Below are 17,939 nucleotides of genomic sequence, written 5' to 3' on the forward strand. Positions count from 1 at the left end.
AGCAGAACGTTTCTTGTTGAGCACTCTCCCCGATACCCAAGCAATGAAAGAAAAATTGGTAACACTCTCATTGAATGAGCCGAGGTGGAGACAACAGAGGCCCTCGAGACCAACTCGTGGCTCGTTTCCGTGCGCCGGCCATTTTAGAATTTCCTGCTTCGACACCTGAAGAATATGGTACGAAGGAAGGAGTCGTGGTATCACGCAGAGGGTTCTCTCAAGCAACTCTTTCATGAAAATGAAGCTTGCTTCTACAATAAGAGCCCTACAGACTCGTTTGTACATGATGGACCCGCCGCTTGTCCAACCAATACGGCGGTACTAGAGCATGATGTGGTGTTTGATAGCCGCCAGGCTCCAATGAGACCGCACTGAATCAAATAATTGTCGAGTCTTCTGGACCCAGGTAGAGAGCAATCGGGTGATGAAACCTGAAATCACAAGGTATTCTTCAGCTCAATCACTTGCTTAAGCCATCTGTGCTCGAATGGCGATTCCCCCGGAGTCATCGTGCGAGAGTTTGATCCAATGGCATATGATCGCGCTGCCTGGGGAGAGCTGGAGAGCCTATATGGATTTCATGTCGACATTGCGTTCAAACTATTCAAGAATACCTTACTCTTCAGATTCGCGGTGTCCATATTGGCAGTGTGGGGAAGATTGATCGCGAAGGTGTGTGCAATGCTTCTGGGCATCCTTGAGAGAGAGAGGCTTTCCTCTAACTCATTTCTTTATGCTGATTGTGTACCGTATCACATTGTTCTCACCAGTTACACTGACACCTGAAGCTAACCTTTCACACTTTATGATATGTATATGCAAATGGTTCTACGGGTTCTTCCTTCCTCGTGCACCATCTAGTACTTTGCCATCATATTTGTATCTGTAGAATGCGAGTCATGAAAAGAATGAAAAGCCGCAACTTGAGATTTTCTCCCCATCAAGGAGCCCTTCCTGGAGTAAAGCAGACAATCTGAGGCGTAGAGCGTGTACAGGCAAATGACGTACTTGGACGGAACCCGCTGACGCTTTCAATCCGAACGTCAAGCCAAGCTCCCCTCAGATCTTAGATCCTATAGGCCGGCTTTGTACCATCGGTGGGATCACCCTTGGCTCACGGTGATTCTGTTACTAGAGGTGGATCAATAAGACTGAATAGCGCCGGGCACGGCACCAGAAGGAACAACGCAAATTACCTTACATACACAGTCAATGTTAACAAATATAAACAATATGTATGTACTTTGATTGAAGATGTGCATTCAACAGGGAGAAGTGTGATGGAAGGACAAAACGAAACATGAAAGAACCTCGCACGAATCAAAACAAGCTGATCGTGATCATGGAAGGGATGTGACTGGAAACATTACATGATCTATGAGCACAACTGTGTATTTCCAGAACTTGGTGGAGAAACTTGGTGGTCTGAACTCTAAAAGCCATCAGTCTCAGTGCTGAGAGGGTGACGAGGGTGCGAAAACACCACCCATGAGCCATCCGAATGACAATAAACCAAGCAATTTATACAGTCCCTGGCGTTCTTCACCATTCAATGGCCGGTCCTCGGATTCAAATTTCGTATCCGGTTGGCTGGAAGCTTTGCCTGCTATTGAAGACGAAGGCCATAACTCTTGAAATTGCGACATGGCACCAGAAAGGGCTGGAAGAAAGGAAGTGCTGTTCTCCGCATTCGATGATGACAGTGGTTCATCTTTTGTTCCGGTGCCAATTGTCGGACCTCCTTCTGGTAAGGTGCTGGGGTGAGATGCGGTCGAGAACTCAAGAGCGCCTGAGGTACCTTGCACCTGCTTGATCTCGGGCGCGTGGGATTGAAGGTGAGAGTCATAATTGTCGGGAATGAAGGGCTGATTGATTGTCACAAAGGGATCAAACCAATCAACATGGGTCAAAGACATAGTTGCAGTGGAAGCACATTTGGGGGGGCAAAGCTTACAACGGCTGTGCTTTCAATTTCTTGCAAAGGAGTGATAGGCAAGTTGACAGACGCAGGCCAGGTTTCAGCGTGATGTCCTTTACTCAGTTTGTTGGAAACAGGTGATCCAAGTGCGGAAGACGTTTCGGCGATCTCTTCCGCCTTATTTATTTTTGTCAATACTGGAACGTCTTTCTCCACCTCGTCTGTGACCCGAGCCACCATCGGTGCGGGAGAACTAATCTTGATTGCCATGGGTCCCGGTTTCTGGTCCTTCTTGGTAGAAATCGAACGAGCTTGAGAGGTTATTGGGGTGGCACTGGTTCGCTGCTGCTCATCTTCCAAGATTTTGGAAATCAAAGCCGACTTCGTCCTGTTCTTTGGTCCGCTGCATGGCGTATGTGAAGATGATCAGGACAAATGAAAAAGCGTCAAATTCACAACGTAAGAACAATCGTACTCTTATACAATGAACCATCTCCACAATAAAGGGAAAAGATGACTGACGTAGTAATCCCCCGCTTCTTCAATTCCTCACGGAGCTCATTCACCGTCTTTCGCTCGAAGTCTGTTCTGGATAATAGCGTTTGGGAAACAAAGGACCGCTTTGGGAATTGAGAAGAGGCCGAAGGGAGATTGATAGTTTTGAGGAGTTGGGAAGTGCAAGCTGAGTTTTTCAATCGATGTGAAAGCATTCTGGATATGGTACTCTTGCAGGCGGAGTTATATCAAGTGACTGTGTATGTTGTCGATGGTCGTTAAAATGCAATTCCCTCCTTGAGCGCTCCATATGGCGATCGACAACGGGAATGGATGTCATCGGGGAGGGTGTCACAGATTTATCCGTGTGTCACCTGAATACATATATGTCACTCTGGCCCTTTGGATACCGAGGCCATGTCACAGCAGTGACAGCTTATGAATGGCCTGCTAGACATATGAACTCAGAAGTAAAGAAAGGTCAACAAGGATTCCAAGATTCCTCCTTCGAACGCTCAACACAAATCAACATCAACATCGAGTTTTCTGTACCAAGATGAACGCGTTCGAGGCAATGAAAGCGGGCGCAAGCTCTCGGAAAATGGCGGAGGCACCCTCTAATCCTACTGTCTTACCATCCGCCTTACCATGGGTCGAAAAATATCGACCTAAGAACATCGAAAGCGTAGAGGGTCAAGATGCGACGACGCGTGTGTTGGCCAAAACCTTGCATCGAGCTGATGTTAGTTCGTCTATCTCCCTTATTTTTTTTCGGTTTTCACCTCATCGCGTCAATCAAAACCATCCTGATCATCTTGGCCTTTTCTGCTGCTTTTGATGTAGTTACCACACATGCTATTTTACGGTCCACCTGGGACCGGTAAGACTTCCACCATATTGGCACTCGCGCGCGAACTTTTCGGGTATTGTTATTTCCTTGTTTGAAAAGATTGATAGACACCATTTCTACGCGATGTTCTGCTTGAAGATTGATCATTCGAAATTCTAACTCGCACGTCGAGTCACTCTTCAGACCTGAATTGATGAAATCGCGTGTCCTGGAATTAAATGCTTCTGACGAGCGGGGAATTTCAGTCGTAAGAGATAAGATTAAGAGTTTTGCTAAGGTTTCAATCAGCCCGGCCACAAAGTAAGTAGATTTCACCATGCTTGAGCCGGTACAAGTTACTAACATCATGGTTCTTCAGCGCTTATCCATGTCCGCCTTTCAAAATCATCATTCTTGACGAGGCAGACTCAATGACTCAGGATGCACAGTCAGCTCTCCGACGTATCATGGAGAATTACTCGAAGATCACTCGGTTCTGTCTCATTTGTAACTATGTAACACGGTAAGTTGTCTCTGGAACATCCATAGTCCTTTAACATGGCCCTGTGTAGTCTAAACAACTTACGTTCTCATGTCTCTTTTCTTCCTAGAATCATTGAGCCAATTGTATCGAGATGTAGCAAGTTTCGATTCACCCCTTTATCTTCTACAGATACCCTATCGAGGTTAAACGAGATCTGCAGGTTGGAAAATGTGAAAGTCGCGGAGCCCGTATTGGCATCACTCATCAAAGTCTCTGATGGTGATTTGCGACGATCAATTACCTTCCTTCAGTCGGCATCCAAATTAAGGAATGGAAGCTCTGCAGATGATGAAGCGGGTGAGATTACTCAGGAAGATGTGGAAGAGATAGGAGGCGTCATTCCGGATACTGAGATCCGCAAGCTCATGAAGACAATGGGAATAGACGTTGAGGCTGATGGTGATGTGACAATGGCTGATGGAAATACTCGGGGCAAGACACGACAGACGCCATTTGAAAAAATTGCTGAAGCAGTGGAGCTGCTCATGCGTCAAGGATATAGCTCAGTACAGCTAATAAGCCAAGTAAGCATGCTGTTTGATTTCTCGTGTATTTGCATGCTGGATGGAGCTCATATATTCACCTCTGTCGATCTTAGTTGCATGATTTAATACTGCTGGATACACTCATCCCACCCCGATGTAAGACTATGATTTCCATCGCTCTTGGTGAAACGGATAAGCGACTAAATGACGGAGCTGAAGAAGAGCTGCAAGTACTATCTCTATGTCTGAAAATCTGGAAAGCAATGCAGTCGTCATGATTTGAGTGGAAACGATTCTAGTGCTATCTTGTACCGGAAGTACTAGTCCCTTCCACACCAATATTAAAGGAAATAGCAGCCAGCTGGTAGCAAGTGTATGACTTGGGGCTCTGACAATCCGAGTGATTTCTCTTAACTGTGCAAGGCTCCCTACGAGGCGTATGAATTCACCCAATCAGAAGATTCAACCTCCAAGCAACATGAGCTATAGGGACTGTGACAAGATTCGAAATGGTATTGACAATTTTTGCCTTCGAAGATCCCAAATGAATAGACAACTATTGTTGCGCATTGAACACGTGTTGAAATCCAGAACACGTGTCCTCTGCAAAACTTTGATCTTATCATCGAATGTCATCAGTCTCATCATCGTTGTATCAAGTCAGCTACATTCCAAAAGGCGAGACCAGCCATGCGACAGCTGGCTTGTGGTGATACAGTAGAGTGAACCGTCCCCATTTTTATAGAGCGCAAAGACAGATCCAGACCACGAGCTTCATCGCTTTCAAAGATATGTATAAGATGCAATGATGTCAACATATATCCCTTTCAAGTAAGATCTCTTTGTTGCAACCTTAGATACGCTTTTGAGCCGGAAAGAGATAACTCCTATTCATCTTATCGAACCTTTTCTCTCCTCTTGCTGAATCTTGTATGATGTACATCCACAGCGAGCGCTCCATTTGATATATTTGTTTCTCGGTAAGACTCTTGCCAAGAGACAAGGGGATTTTTTTGTACGTATCATGTTGTCACTTGCTGTGCAGATTGAAATGATAAGTATTCTCAAACACTCAAGACTTGCTCAGCATTTCATCTCGTACACCAGAGGTAGCCAGAGGTAAATGTCCTTTTTATCCTATGATCCTCAGATCCGCATTAACATTCACAACGAGAGTCCGACATGACAATAAAGTTCAAACCTAGTGTAATACTGACCGGAATTCCAATCAAACGCTTGGTATGAACCATTGAAGATGCTTCACGTTTCATCTTCATTTCTTTTGATTTCCGTCTTGTCATTGTTATGCAACACCCTGGCCAAACTCATCGGCATCAGAAAAATGAGTGTAAGGCAGACAGGAGAAGGTGAGATATAGATGAGGGGCTACTGGCTAACTTTTCCAAACAACTGATAAATTTGTTATGAAAGTCGAGGAAATTTTAGAGAATGGTCACTGTCTGTTGGGAAGGGTGACAGTGTTTTCAGAACAAAATTGCAAAAGAAAAACATAACCAGGCTGCTTATCTCTTCCCTTTGAGAAATCACAGCTTACAACAAAGAAGTAAAATAAGATACGAAAAACTTGCTTTCTCCCAATCCGTCCATAACCACTTTCACTAATTGCCCTACATATTTATGACGTATAGAGATAAGAATGAGTTGAGAAAACCTATTTGCCTGTCCCAATCCGTACATTCATTTTTTCTTGTCTCTTTGTTTCATCTCTAGCTCATTTGCATCCATCCTTCATGATTATCATGTTCAGCTGGTGGTGTGAGGCTTGGTTACTCTTCGAGGGCGGGGCACGCGCGCTCGCAAGAAGAGCAGCTCAAATATGACCACCCAAGGTTGATCAATCTTTTGCCGCCTCAACTGACTCTTCAAATGAGGCCATCACTCCTGCATATGTGGTGCACCTAGAATTGCAGCTGAATGCTATGAAAATATGGCTTCAGACCCAGACTCCGACCAGCTCGTTATTCTTCGGCTTTATCGTGCGTATTACCAATCCATTGACAATGTCATTCTCCGGAGCTTCGCGTGTTATGATCTATGCGATTTCTCCTGTTGAAAAGATGGAGAAATCCTACACCGTTTTCGATCAAAGCGACAAACTCGCATAACTCGACGATATGCAGTGTCTTTCGGGGAATCAAGGCTCTTCACGGAGATGTGTTTGTCTTGAAACTTATGTACCTAGGATGCATATGGTCACTCCATTGGCGACTTCACTGGAGTCCAGACCTTCGCGTGTCATGATTTGCAAGATCGTGAAGAAACAAAGAAATAATCGTACACAATGTTCGATCTATACCACAAACTTACGCAACTCGACGACATCTCGATCGGGGAGTCAAGTTCCCCTCAGCGGGAAGATACTTGTGATCTAAGTCAAAGGATTTCACATTTGAGATGTGAGAAGTGTAAAAAAAACTCCATCGGCCTCCTCTCGTGGTGTTCAATGTTCTTCATCTGTATCATTTTGACTTTTGTTGGTGCCGAATTATGATCCCCATGGTCGAGGTAATTTACTTTCTCAACAATTTATTCCCTTCCATGTCTAATTGCTGAAACTTTGCATCAAGTTTAGAAATCATACCTGTTTCAATTTTTCCACCAGGAAAGATAGGTCGGTGCCATCGGAATAGACCGATGACATGGTTCATCTTTCTGGAACCCCCATGAATCCGATCGATAGGTATTCGCTCATTATCGGGTCAAAAAAAAATCTATATAACCCTTGCCGGTTGTTGGGAAAGACCTTGTAGGTATAATCTATTCATCTCTTCATTCTAAAATAGTATATTCTCATCTTTCTTCGCCTCTAAATAAACCTCATATCATGGATGTTTCAGGGTAATTGATAAATCTATCTGGCGCCTGGTTTAATTCTTTCTAGAGTCTGGTACTAACTCCTGATCTTGTTACGCGGTTGTGATGGTTACTTTTTTTCATTTTTTACTTAGATTTCGTAAAGCAGGCCACGAGGCCGTTGAGAAGTATATTACCAAAATCTTATACGATCATAAATCCATCTTTTTAACATCCTTGTCACCTTTATGTATGGGGTATCTTTCGAAATAGGATTGCACAATATTATGAGAGATTAGGAAATCTACCGGTGGCTTCTTTATCCGAACCAGGAGATGTGAAAGCTTTAGTTTCAGGTATGAATTGATTTTTTATGTTGACGTCTGCTGAACAATCATCATATTGAACCATGTGGATTTGTTTCTTTTGAAAATCAGGAAAACCTCCTTTGAAAGGTGTGCCATTCGATGAGATATCCGACGACTTTGAAAAAATAATCCTACCTGGGTATGTTGTGAACGTCTCGCCAAATTCTCATATCTTGCTCACATATGATCTTTCCTTAGGATTACACATTGGCAGGTATAAGTGTTTCCCAATCATGTGACCAGAAATACTTCAACCTAGTAGGAAGCTATTGCTCATATTTTGAACATCACTTATCGTTCTTTATAGCATCCATCATTTTTTGCGCTATATCCAGCAAACTCCACTTTCGAATCTATCATTGCAGACATGTACTCTGCAGCCGTGAATAACCCTGGATTCAACGTCAGTATCTCATCTTATCATCGGGAATACGTTGATCGAGAGAGTGAAATTGACTATCCATATCGTCAAAGTGGTCTTGCTCTCCAGTCACAAGTAAGTTTAAGAACCCATCCATGATGTGTGACGGTTGTACTTGACGCATCGATCATTTACGCGCTTGTTTTGGCTACATGCACAGCCGACCTCGAGGTGGTAATGATGGATTGGGTTGCCGAGCTCTTGGGGCTTGGTGAAATCTACAAGTCAGCTTCCAAAAAAGGAGGGGGGACAATAGTGGTAAGTAAATTTAGCACAGATTGCAATAAAACGCGACAAATTCTAAAGAGACTTCATGACTCATTCTCTAGGGTACCGCTTCAGAAGCTTGCTTGACTGTAGCCATAGCAGCCAGAGAAAGGACCTTGAGATACGAGTCTTCCAGGATGTTTCCAAAAATGAAAGAATTACGTCTCTCAGACTTGAGCGACATCGAAGTTCCACCTGTAGCTGGAAGAGTGCATCTAACAGCCAGGGAACGCTCTGAGTTTACCGGAAAATTGGTGATGTATGGAACCAGTGAGACTCATAGTATGGGAGAAAAGTCAGCTCTCGTACTTGGTCTTCGATGGAGACCTTTGCCAGTCAAGAGTCAGGATGGATGGAGTTTGAGAGGGGATACCTTACGTCAAGCTCTGGAGGATGACGTTGCCAATGGATTAATTCCATGCATGCTAGGTAAATATCCGTGAATACTCATTGCATAAAAATCTGACGCCATCTTTCCAAAACACGTCAATAGTTGCAACTCTAGGTACCACAAACGCAGGCGCGATGGACACACTTGATGAAATAGTAGAAGTTGCAAAAGATTATCCAACTTTATGGATTCATGTGGACGCAGCTTGGGCAGGAGTATATCTAAGCTTACCTGAATATAGATCAAACCTATACCTCGATACGATCAATCAAGACCATCAGTTTGACTCAGTTTCCGAAAACCAATCAGACAACATCTGGTCTGAAGAAGTTCAAAGCATACTCAAAACACCTCCAGGTGTTGTGAATAGTTTTTGTACAAACTTTCATAAATCTGGTTTAGTTTCTTTTGATTGTAGTACTTTCTTTATCAGAGATAGAAGCTCCTTAACCGAGGCTCTTGAACTCACTCCTCATTATTTGAAATCAAAGGAAGGAGATTCAAGTGAGTTTTATGATTTTTCTTTACTTCTTTGGATGAACCATTATTACTTTTGTTCTTGAACAATATATTGACAACACCTTAAATCTCTTTGAAACAATTGCACCCACAGATGTCAATCTGGATTTCCGAAATTGGGGAATTCCTTTAGGACGTCGATTTAGATCTTTAAAACTTTACTTCGTTTTAAGATCCTTTGGTGTAGAAGGATTTCAAAATGAATTAAGACGTACTATAGATTTAACAAACTATTTTGGAAAGTTAATAAAACAAGATGATTGGTTTGAAACTGTTCAAGAGAATTCATTAGCGCTTGCAATCTTTAGAATGAAACCACCTCAAGGATACCTAGAAACCAATCAATCTAATCATTCAAATCAAAAGACTTCTCAAGCTAATCAAATCATTGATGCTCTTAATCAAAGACTTGGTTTATTGGTACAAGCTACCAACAAGATCAGTCTTACTTCAACCATCTTAGATGACAAATTTTGTTTTCGTTTGGCTATCGGTAGAATGTCAGAAAAGTTTCACATTGATGAAGCTTTTAAATTGTTTCAAGATTGTTTAGAGACTTTAAAATTAGAATTAAAACTTGATGAACTTCTTTCTAAGATTGAAATCAATGAAGGTCTTGATCATGAACTTGATCCAATGGGAATTTCAGAGAAGTGATTTTAAAATTCTTTCCTTTTTTTGATATTCTTTACCATTTGATAGATTTCCATAAACATCTGTTAAAATGCTCTACTTAGCTCATCATGATCATCTTACCAATGAACATGTTATCGTGTTTTTTTGCTGATGAAGCATTCTCTTTTTGTTTTTTGTGGCCTGCATATTTCCCAAGACTGTAAATACTAGACTTGATCTAACTTCATACACGAATTCAATCTTTGCAGAATCATCTCATCCATGTGGTAAAAATTAAAAGTATGACCTTTAAGGACCTGTAATTGAGTCTTCAGAGAGATGTTGGGCAAATTCCACCAACAGGATATGCATTCCCTTGAGGCTTGGACTGGGTGTCCGAGTAATTGATCCGAGCCAACCTTTGGGGTCAAAAGGCCAAAGAAAGCCTCGGATCAATTACTCGAGAGCCGCGTCCGAGGCCATTGCCATCCTGATCCGAGGATACCTCGAAGTTGATCCTCATTGCTCTTCATTGACGCTATGCATCAGACTTTGAATTCAATAGAGGTCTTGATGGAAAACTTGATTGGATGGGAATTTCAGTGAGATCCATGACTTGAAATTACAAGTATAAGTGTGATGACATTCATGTCCAAGAAGCCTCATGGCCATCTTAATCTTCCTCTAATCAGGATGTTCTTTTGGGAGCATCAACTCAGAAATTGAGAACTCTATCACAAACCACAATAAGCTTATGGGGTTCATACATTTCTCGATGTCACCTCTGGAATGTATTTTGATTGTGACTGACTGACCAACAAGAAGTGATCAGGATCTTGAGAATAGACAAAGTAGATTATAAACTAGTACTGATAATATAGCAAGGCACATTTATTACATACTTTCAAGAAAGGGATGAGAGAACCAGTAATTTGATAATCTCAATCCATCAATCCTTCATTTCGATATCCTGCATCATCCATCCATCCATCATCAACATTCAGTTTGTATAACTTATTTGACTGTGTTACTGTTTACCCTTTCATCTGAATCTTGACTTGCATTCTTCTACCTAGTTCCATCAGAACAAAACAAAATGATCACACCCTTCATCAATCAACTTCATTCTAAACTGAGTTTACTTTCAGATCATCCTAATGTCAAACATTCATCTCAAGACAAGATCAAACCCTCTTCGATTCATCCATTCTTAAGTGGAAACTTTGCTCCAGTCCATATTGAACATTCTTTAACACTTTGTCAATTCTCAGGTGGTTTACCTGATGAACTAGTAGGTGGTCAATACTTGAGGAATGGTGCTAATCCACTTCATTTACCTACTCCTGATCAACCTTATCATTGGTTTGATGGTGATGGAATGATTCATGGTGTTTATTTCTCTTCATCCTCTGCACCACTCTATGTGAATCGATTCGTGGATACTGATATTTATCGAGCCAGTAAACGTCGTGGAAATTCAATCTTACCTTCAATTGCTTCACTCATCTCACCCATCAGCTCTCCTGCTTCTCTTCTAGCTACTATTCTTCGAGCTGTCTTTATCAATTGGCTATCGAATGTTTCTCGACTCACAGTGGCCAATACTGCTCTTGTCTTTCACGATCGACGGTTATTAGCTACATGCGAATCGGGTCCAACTGTGGCTATTCATGCTCCTCAACTAGATACCATCGATTATCATGTCTTTCCGGATGAAGCGACTGGTAAAAACGGTTTAGGTCAAGCGCCTTTGGTCGTAGGTGCTGAATCTACAGCAGCAGGTCATCCTATCGGTGGTATGCTAGAAGAATGGACAAGTGGTCATCCAAAGGTCGACCCGATCAATGGCGAGCTAGTCTTCATTGGTTGTAATGTTCGTAAACTCTTACTCTTTTGTTCATCGCGATACTTATAAGATTTGTTTTGTTTTCCTCAGATCTTTGCTCGACCTTTTGTTACTCATTCTGTAGTCTCTCATACCGGTCATCATGTCTCTTTCAAAAAACCTATCCATGACGTCATTCAACCCAAGATGATGCATGATTTCGGTGCATCTCATGGTCATACCGTGATTCTTGATTTACCTCTTACGATGGATCCCATCAATTTACTCAAACCAGGTGCCCCACCGATTGTTCACTTTGATCGAACACTTTCTAGTCGATTTGGTGTTTTACCTCGTTATGATCCGACTGCTACTCGATGGTTTACCGCTTCACCCTGTTTGATTCTTCATACTGCTAATACTTGGGATTCGACTAGATCTTCAACTTTACGTGATTTAGGACTTCGATCTAAAGAATCTGAACATGAAAATTATGTTGCAGTCAATATGCTAGCCTGTCGATTTCGAACTGCTAAACTGGTTTACACGGCTGGTGATCTAGAACCTCCTTTGGCCGAACAGACAGATCAAGATATCGTTAGACTTACTTATTATCGATTCAGCTTGAGTGAAGATGATCCGCTTTGGTCTGGTCCAGATTCTATCACTCAACCTTCTCACCTCTTTGCACTTTCAGCTATCCCCTTCGAATTCCCAGTACTTCCTCCGAATAAGTTGATGAGTGAAGTTCAATGGGTTTATGGCTGCTCAATGGCATCGGGTAGTTTTGATGCAGGTCTTCGTGGTGGTGCACGTCCTAATGTTCTAGTGAAGATGAATGTACGTGAATTAATCAAACGTGGTATAAAATCAGTCAAATCAGGCAAAACCGGACCCAAAGATCAAGACGGAATTTTTGAAGTAGACTCAAGAACGATGCCAGACCTACTTAAAAGTGAACCAGACTCATCAATCCGGTTACTAGAATTACCCAAAGGATTTTACTTACAAGAACCGAGTTTTATCCCAAGAAAAGAAGCTACAAGAGAAGATCAAGGATGGTTAGTTTGTTATGTGTTTGATGAAAACCAATTAGAAGAAAACGGACAAGCCTCTTTGAAAGCGTATTCAGAACTATGGGTTTTAGATGCCGAATTGATTGGAGAAGGTAGATCATGGGAAGAAGTTTTGGTTTGTAGAGTTAGATTACCTTCGAGAGTTCCTTATGGATTACATTCTACTTTTCTTAATTCTGAAGAAATCCAAAATCAACGTTCGAACTCAAGATCAAACGTTAGGCTTCATGAGCATGAAAAGAATGGTAAAGTCGTTCTGGCTTCAAGGTTTCAGGAGGGTTTGGTTTGGGTCTTTGGGTTGGTCTTGGTTTGGATTTTTCCGGTTTTTGGACTTGGACTTGGAAGTGGTGAAGATGAATTGGAAGATTTATAAATATCATAAATCTTTATAATCTTAAGTCAAATCTTCTCATCAGATCAATTAATTTTAAAGTCACCATAATGCATGTTTTATGAAGTTGAAGAAGGTGGATCTTTTATGTTGGTTGGTACAGTCGGTTTGAATAAAATGTTTTCTTTTCTTTTGTCATTCTTGTTAAGTTTGTAATCAGTACTTCAAATCAATCCGCATTTCAAATCATCATCATTGCAATTTGTTTATTTGTTTTATCATCTAATCATCGTCTTGCTTGTTTTTTTTTTATTCTGATGTATTTCTAGAAACCAAAATCTGTTAGTTTTAATGATCATTTGTATACTCAATAGCAAATTCTTCTTCTTCTTCTTCTTTTTTGTTGTTGTTTTCTTTATGAATTAATTGATGATTTTTAAAAATAGTATACATGAAATCATTGGATCATGATTGTTCTTTTTGACTGTGATCACATTTTTAAACAGAAAGCATCTAAACTCTTTTCAATAAGTTTTTTCACCTGGAATATAGTTTTTCAAGGAGTTCAGTAGATGTGTGAGTAAAACAACTGATCTAGATGGAAGAAAACAGAAAATATGAATGATAAATACCATGAATTGAGTTAATTTGTATAATAAACATCAAACAAGAAGAAATCTTCAAAGAGTAACAAACAGACATATGGATTTATCCATCATAATTTTTATATCCACCCAGGAGAGATCAAAGAAGGAATTCGAGTCAAGGAAGGATTCCAGACTGTATAGCTTTAAAATGTAATCTTTATAGCCATCAAGTAGAAACAGCATAAGGCAAAGAACTTGTATACCGTGCAGACTACGATAATGGCCACCATTTGCAACCAAACCTAGAACTTGAAGAAGGCATTCTACCCAAAGGTGGAGCCAGTAGCAGCCACTCATACAAATCTTCCCAGCTTTTGATATGTTTGATATTACGAGTATCGGGGCCGATGAATGTGTGACCGACGCGTGAGGACGTCCGAGTGAGGCCGCACGCGGCACGCGACGCTTTATTTATCCTGTGTTATGGCCGAATTCTCATTGAACCTCATTTCTCAACAATCTTTCAATTTCGATATCAAGCTCACTCATTCATCATCTAGATACTCTGACTTCATACCCCAATTTGGCAGATGTAGTAAGCGTCCTTGAGCGTTGCTTCCAATTTATTTGCGTCAATGATTATGATTGATAACAGAAAGACATTTCTTCCTTTCGGATTCACCTCACAGTATCAAACCCAATCGATATGGACATACTTACGAAACTATCATCACAGCAGCAAGAGTGGCCCAAGCCAAAGGAATGTCAACTTGTCCAGTTCTCTTAATCGTTTCAATGGACGTGGACGCTCTATGTGGCTGTAAAATTTTACAATATTTACTGAAACAAGATTCCATCAAGTTTAGAGTGATTCCTGTTCCTGGTTGGAAAGAACTTTCAAAGATCACAGAACAGATTAGAGAAGGTAATAGTGGATATCGTGAAGTGGTTTTGTTTAATTTAGGTGGACAAGTGAACTTGTGGGAATTATTTGATTTACCTCGTGGGGTTAGATTACATGTGATTGATAGTCATCGACCTTATTCTTTGGAAAACTTATTTGAATCTGGTTTTAATCCTGAAGATGATGATCCAAGTCCTCCAGCTGAAATTATCGTGTGGGATGATGATGTGGCGGAAGACGAAATTCAAAACGAAAGAGACGCTTATGAGGCTATACGTTATGTTCCTGATACAGATAGTGAAGGATCGAGTGATGAGAGTGAAGATGAGCTGGGAATCGGGTGTAGACGAAGAGATGATAGTGATGAAGAAGAAGATCTGGACGAAGAGGATGTAGGGTCAGATGGTGAAGTCAGACCGGGCGGACGGAAGAGGAAGAAAAAGTCAGAAGAAGATCAAGTTTTAACTAAACGACAACGTCATAAGTATCGAGCTCGGATTCGAAAATATTATGAAAGTGGTGTCCATTTTGGACAATCAGTTGCTTGTCAACTTTATCTTTTAGCCACTTTGAGGGGTTGTGAAGATAATGACTTGCTTTGGTATGTATTAGTCTTCCAGTTTCGTTTTTCTTGTAAAGCTATCCTCTAATATTGATATATTTACGATCAACCGCTCTCGCTCTCACAGGCTAGGGATTATCGGTCTTACCTATCAATTCACATCTTCTTTAATTGATCGAGAAAGTTACGATGCTCAAGCCACACTCTTTCAACGCGAAGTCGACAGGATCAATATCATTTCTGAAGAACCTGCCGATCCTCAAGCATGTCAAGTCAAACTTTCAGGTCCTGATGATCGAAATATTAGAAACTCTGAGGAACTTCGGTTTATGCTCTTTAGACATTGGAATCTGTATGATTCGATGTTTCATAGTGGTTATGTTGCTGGTAAACTTAAATTGTGGCGCGAAAGAGGAAGAAAAAACTTGCAAGGGATGTTTGCTAAGATGGGGTAAGCTTATTTCTAAGTGATTTGACCTCCTACTTCCTCATACCGAATCTTCAAATGTTTTGAAGCTGATCCTTTTTCTGCGTCTCAGTTACTCTTTATCTCAATGTCAACAGAGCTATGCACATATGGATATGGATCTCAAACGTACATTGCGATCAAAGGTGGAATCTATCGCACCCGAGTATGGTTTATTCGATCTCTCCTTTGCATCATTTGTGCGAGCCTATGGGTACCAGTCAGTGCTTTCGGCTAGCGATTGTGTTGAATCGATCAATGCGGTCCTCGAAGTGGCTACCGGAGTGAAGCTTGATTTCCATGCACTTCATGGTGGAAATGGAATGAGTAGTGTAGATGATGGAGGTCAGGGTGGTACTTTTTGGGATGCTGGTAAAGGAGTTAAACGATGGACAGAGGTGTCAAATGAAGCGGTGAAAATTTCAGATAAAGAAAACACTCGGCCTGATTCATTGGAGGCAAGTGAAAATGCTGCGAAGACAAATGCCGCGAAGAAACCTAAGGAAGATGCCTGGTGGGTAGAGAACTTTTGGATGGCATCTGATGCACTATCAACAGAGTAAGTTGATTGATTTTTTTCTCTCTCGACTTTTAGTTTTCAATAACTTAACGCTAATCATTTTTCGAAAATGATATAGCCCTACATTCCTTAAATCAGCCTTACCTCTCAGTATGGCCCTTCAAAAATCCATCATACGACAAGGAACCTCAATGTTAGACAAACAAGCGATCAAAACCCTACGATCCTTTAGACTAGGAGTGATTAAAGATGGACCTGATCTACATGTCTTTAGTCATCCAGCCACACTGACTAGATTAGGTGTTTGGTTAGTAGATGCAGTAAGAGATTTGATTAGTGGATCGAATGGAAAAAGTACAGATCAAAGCTCGAGTAAGAAAAAACCAAAAAGCTTTCCATTTGTGATTGCAAGTTTAGACGAAATTAGAGATTGTTATTTAGTAGTCGGTGTTAATGGTGCAGCTCAATATGGTGATGTTAGAAGAAAGTAAGTTTTTTTTCTCTCTTTCTCTCTCTTAATCATGATGATCAATTTGTTATAAATCAAAAAAAGGTTTACTAATTTTTTTTTGGTATTGATGTGATTGGCAAAATATAGTAAATTCGGGATGGCATTTCAAGAAGCAGCTCAAATTTCTGGTGCTAGAGCTAGACATGATAGGTTTGAAGAAAGTGTAATTGAAGTTAGAAAAGATGATTTAATGAGTTTTGTACAAAAATTACATCTTGGTCTTTAACCCCCCCAAAAAAAAAGTTTCTCTCTTCTCTCTTTGATCATCTTTGTTTTTTAATTTAGGTTTGCTTTTTTCGTTCCTTTTCTGGTGTGTGTTTGTGTTTGTGTGTGTGGGGGGGAGTTGGAATGGAGTCTTGGTTTTCGGTTTGTGGAAGTATATAAATTTTTATATATAGATTGATTAACTTGTATTAGTAATATGATTGAAATTGGATTTGGCATTTGTATACCCATCATCAGCTAATTAGTAATAACTTCTTTTCATGCAAAGGGTTTTTTTCTTTATGCATTACATTTATTTTATTTCTAGAAGTTTTCATTTGCATTGTTTTGTGTTGCTTTGTCTGATTGATTGAGAATATATACAAAGTTGAATGATTTGAAGTTCAATGTTCATCTTCACTCTTGAGCTTGAATAAACAAAGCCTTTGTTTAAATACAAGCCAATACGTGTTGTGGAAGCGAGGGATCTGGTGATGCGCCCGGAAAGAGCAATCTTGCTCCAATCCACCAGCCCGTAGCAGGTTACTTTGCGTAAAGTTATTCCTTACGATAAGACTTTTGTGGAAGGCATCGGTATCGGAATCGTCCTTGACTTTTCATACCGAGACTACGGAACACCTGCGACATAAATCATGGACCAGGCTCTCTTCCAAGGTCTGCTTGCTGAGACCTAGGAGAGAGACATGTAAGTTGATGCGGACCATAGCCAGTGAAGGCTTGGATGTCTTCACAAGGAAATGTTACATATCTGCAAACCGCCCATATGAACTTTTGGTCCTGGCATTCGAATTCAGCAACACCTGACCATGAACATTTTGTCTGTTTGTGCGCGTGCACTGTTTTGGAAAAATAACATGAGCACTCGAGGGTTCAGTTGGCCGCGCAGAAATTCATTGTAGCCAGTTCACATTAGAATTTTCACATTTGATTAGGGCATCGTAACCGTCCCGCTGAAGTGACATGCGAATAACGCCAAGGTCCTGATAATTGTGATCAGAGTGAGTCAAACTGCCTGCTAATGCATCGTCACCAGGCGTCACCTGTGATCATGCTGCCCTGACTGCAACTTCATGACGATCCCATCGAAAGATAGCACATGCCGATATTGTTGATGAACTGATGAATTCCCGTTCATAAGTAAAACTGAGAGAATCCATCTCATCTTTTGAGAGCCTTCCACCCTTCCCCTTCGTCGTATTTTCAGACTTTTAAATTTCCTAGGCATTCAACCATCAGGTTGTCAACTTATCTATTCATTGCAACCGA

The 17,939-nt window shown here is 41.0% G+C and overlaps 5 protein-coding genes across 5 annotated transcripts; 4 read left to right on the plus strand and 1 right to left on the minus strand.

The window, feature by feature from the left end:
- Positions 1 to 1,448: 1,448 nt before the first annotated feature.
- On the minus strand, positions 1,449 to 2,628 carry MELLADRAFT_60970 (uncharacterized protein; the record flags this gene model as incomplete). Its single annotated transcript, XM_007406868.1, has 3 exons — positions 1,449 to 1,865; positions 1,955 to 2,321; positions 2,441 to 2,628. 3 exons carry the CDS (start codon positions 2,626 to 2,628, stop codon positions 1,449 to 1,451), a joined length of 972 nt encoding a protein of 323 aa, XP_007406930.1.
- A 282-nt stretch (positions 2,629 to 2,910) lies between these two features.
- Positions 2,911 to 4,664, plus strand: MELLADRAFT_47409 (uncharacterized protein; the record flags this gene model as incomplete). Its single annotated transcript, XM_007406828.1, has 6 exons — positions 2,911 to 3,155; positions 3,257 to 3,336; positions 3,447 to 3,563; positions 3,622 to 3,765; positions 3,854 to 4,310; positions 4,385 to 4,664. The coding sequence occupies 6 exons, from the start codon at positions 2,970 to 2,972 to the stop codon at positions 4,547 to 4,549; spliced, it is 1,149 nt and encodes a 382-aa protein (XP_007406890.1).
- A 2,689-nt stretch (positions 4,665 to 7,353) lies between these two features.
- On the plus strand, positions 7,354 to 9,708 carry MELLADRAFT_34269 (uncharacterized protein; the record flags this gene model as incomplete). Its single annotated transcript, XM_007406829.1, has 10 exons — positions 7,354 to 7,441; positions 7,523 to 7,592; positions 7,652 to 7,667; positions 7,761 to 7,856; positions 7,928 to 7,949; positions 8,035 to 8,132; positions 8,204 to 8,570; positions 8,635 to 8,812; positions 8,870 to 9,036; positions 9,146 to 9,708. Coding segments are annotated over 10 exons (1,665 nt in total), but the record flags the coding sequence as incomplete, so codon positions are not given.
- A 1,054-nt stretch (positions 9,709 to 10,762) lies between these two features.
- MELLADRAFT_95354 (uncharacterized protein) lies at positions 10,763 to 12,940 on the plus strand (the record flags this gene model as incomplete). Its single annotated transcript, XM_007406830.1, has 3 exons — positions 10,763 to 11,539; positions 11,603 to 12,864; positions 12,913 to 12,940. 3 exons carry the CDS (start codon positions 10,763 to 10,765, stop codon positions 12,938 to 12,940), a joined length of 2,067 nt encoding a protein of 688 aa, XP_007406892.1.
- A 924-nt stretch (positions 12,941 to 13,864) lies between these two features.
- On the plus strand, positions 13,865 to 16,902 carry MELLADRAFT_115700 (uncharacterized protein; the record flags this gene model as incomplete). The annotated part of the gene is made up of 6 exons (XM_007406831.1): positions 13,865 to 13,911; positions 14,175 to 14,990; positions 15,079 to 15,402; positions 15,491 to 15,976; positions 16,056 to 16,424; positions 16,536 to 16,902. The coding sequence occupies 6 exons, from the start codon at positions 13,865 to 13,867 to the stop codon at positions 16,672 to 16,674; spliced, it is 2,181 nt and encodes a 726-aa protein (XP_007406893.1).
- Positions 16,903 to 17,939: the final 1,037 nt, after the last annotated feature.

Source organism: Melampsora larici-populina (genome assembly GCF_000204055.1).
Source record: "Melampsora larici-populina 98AG31 unplaced genomic scaffold MELLAscaffold_7, whole genome shotgun sequence".
NCBI lineage: Eukaryota > Fungi > Basidiomycota > Pucciniomycetes > Pucciniales > Melampsoraceae > Melampsora > Melampsora laricis-populina.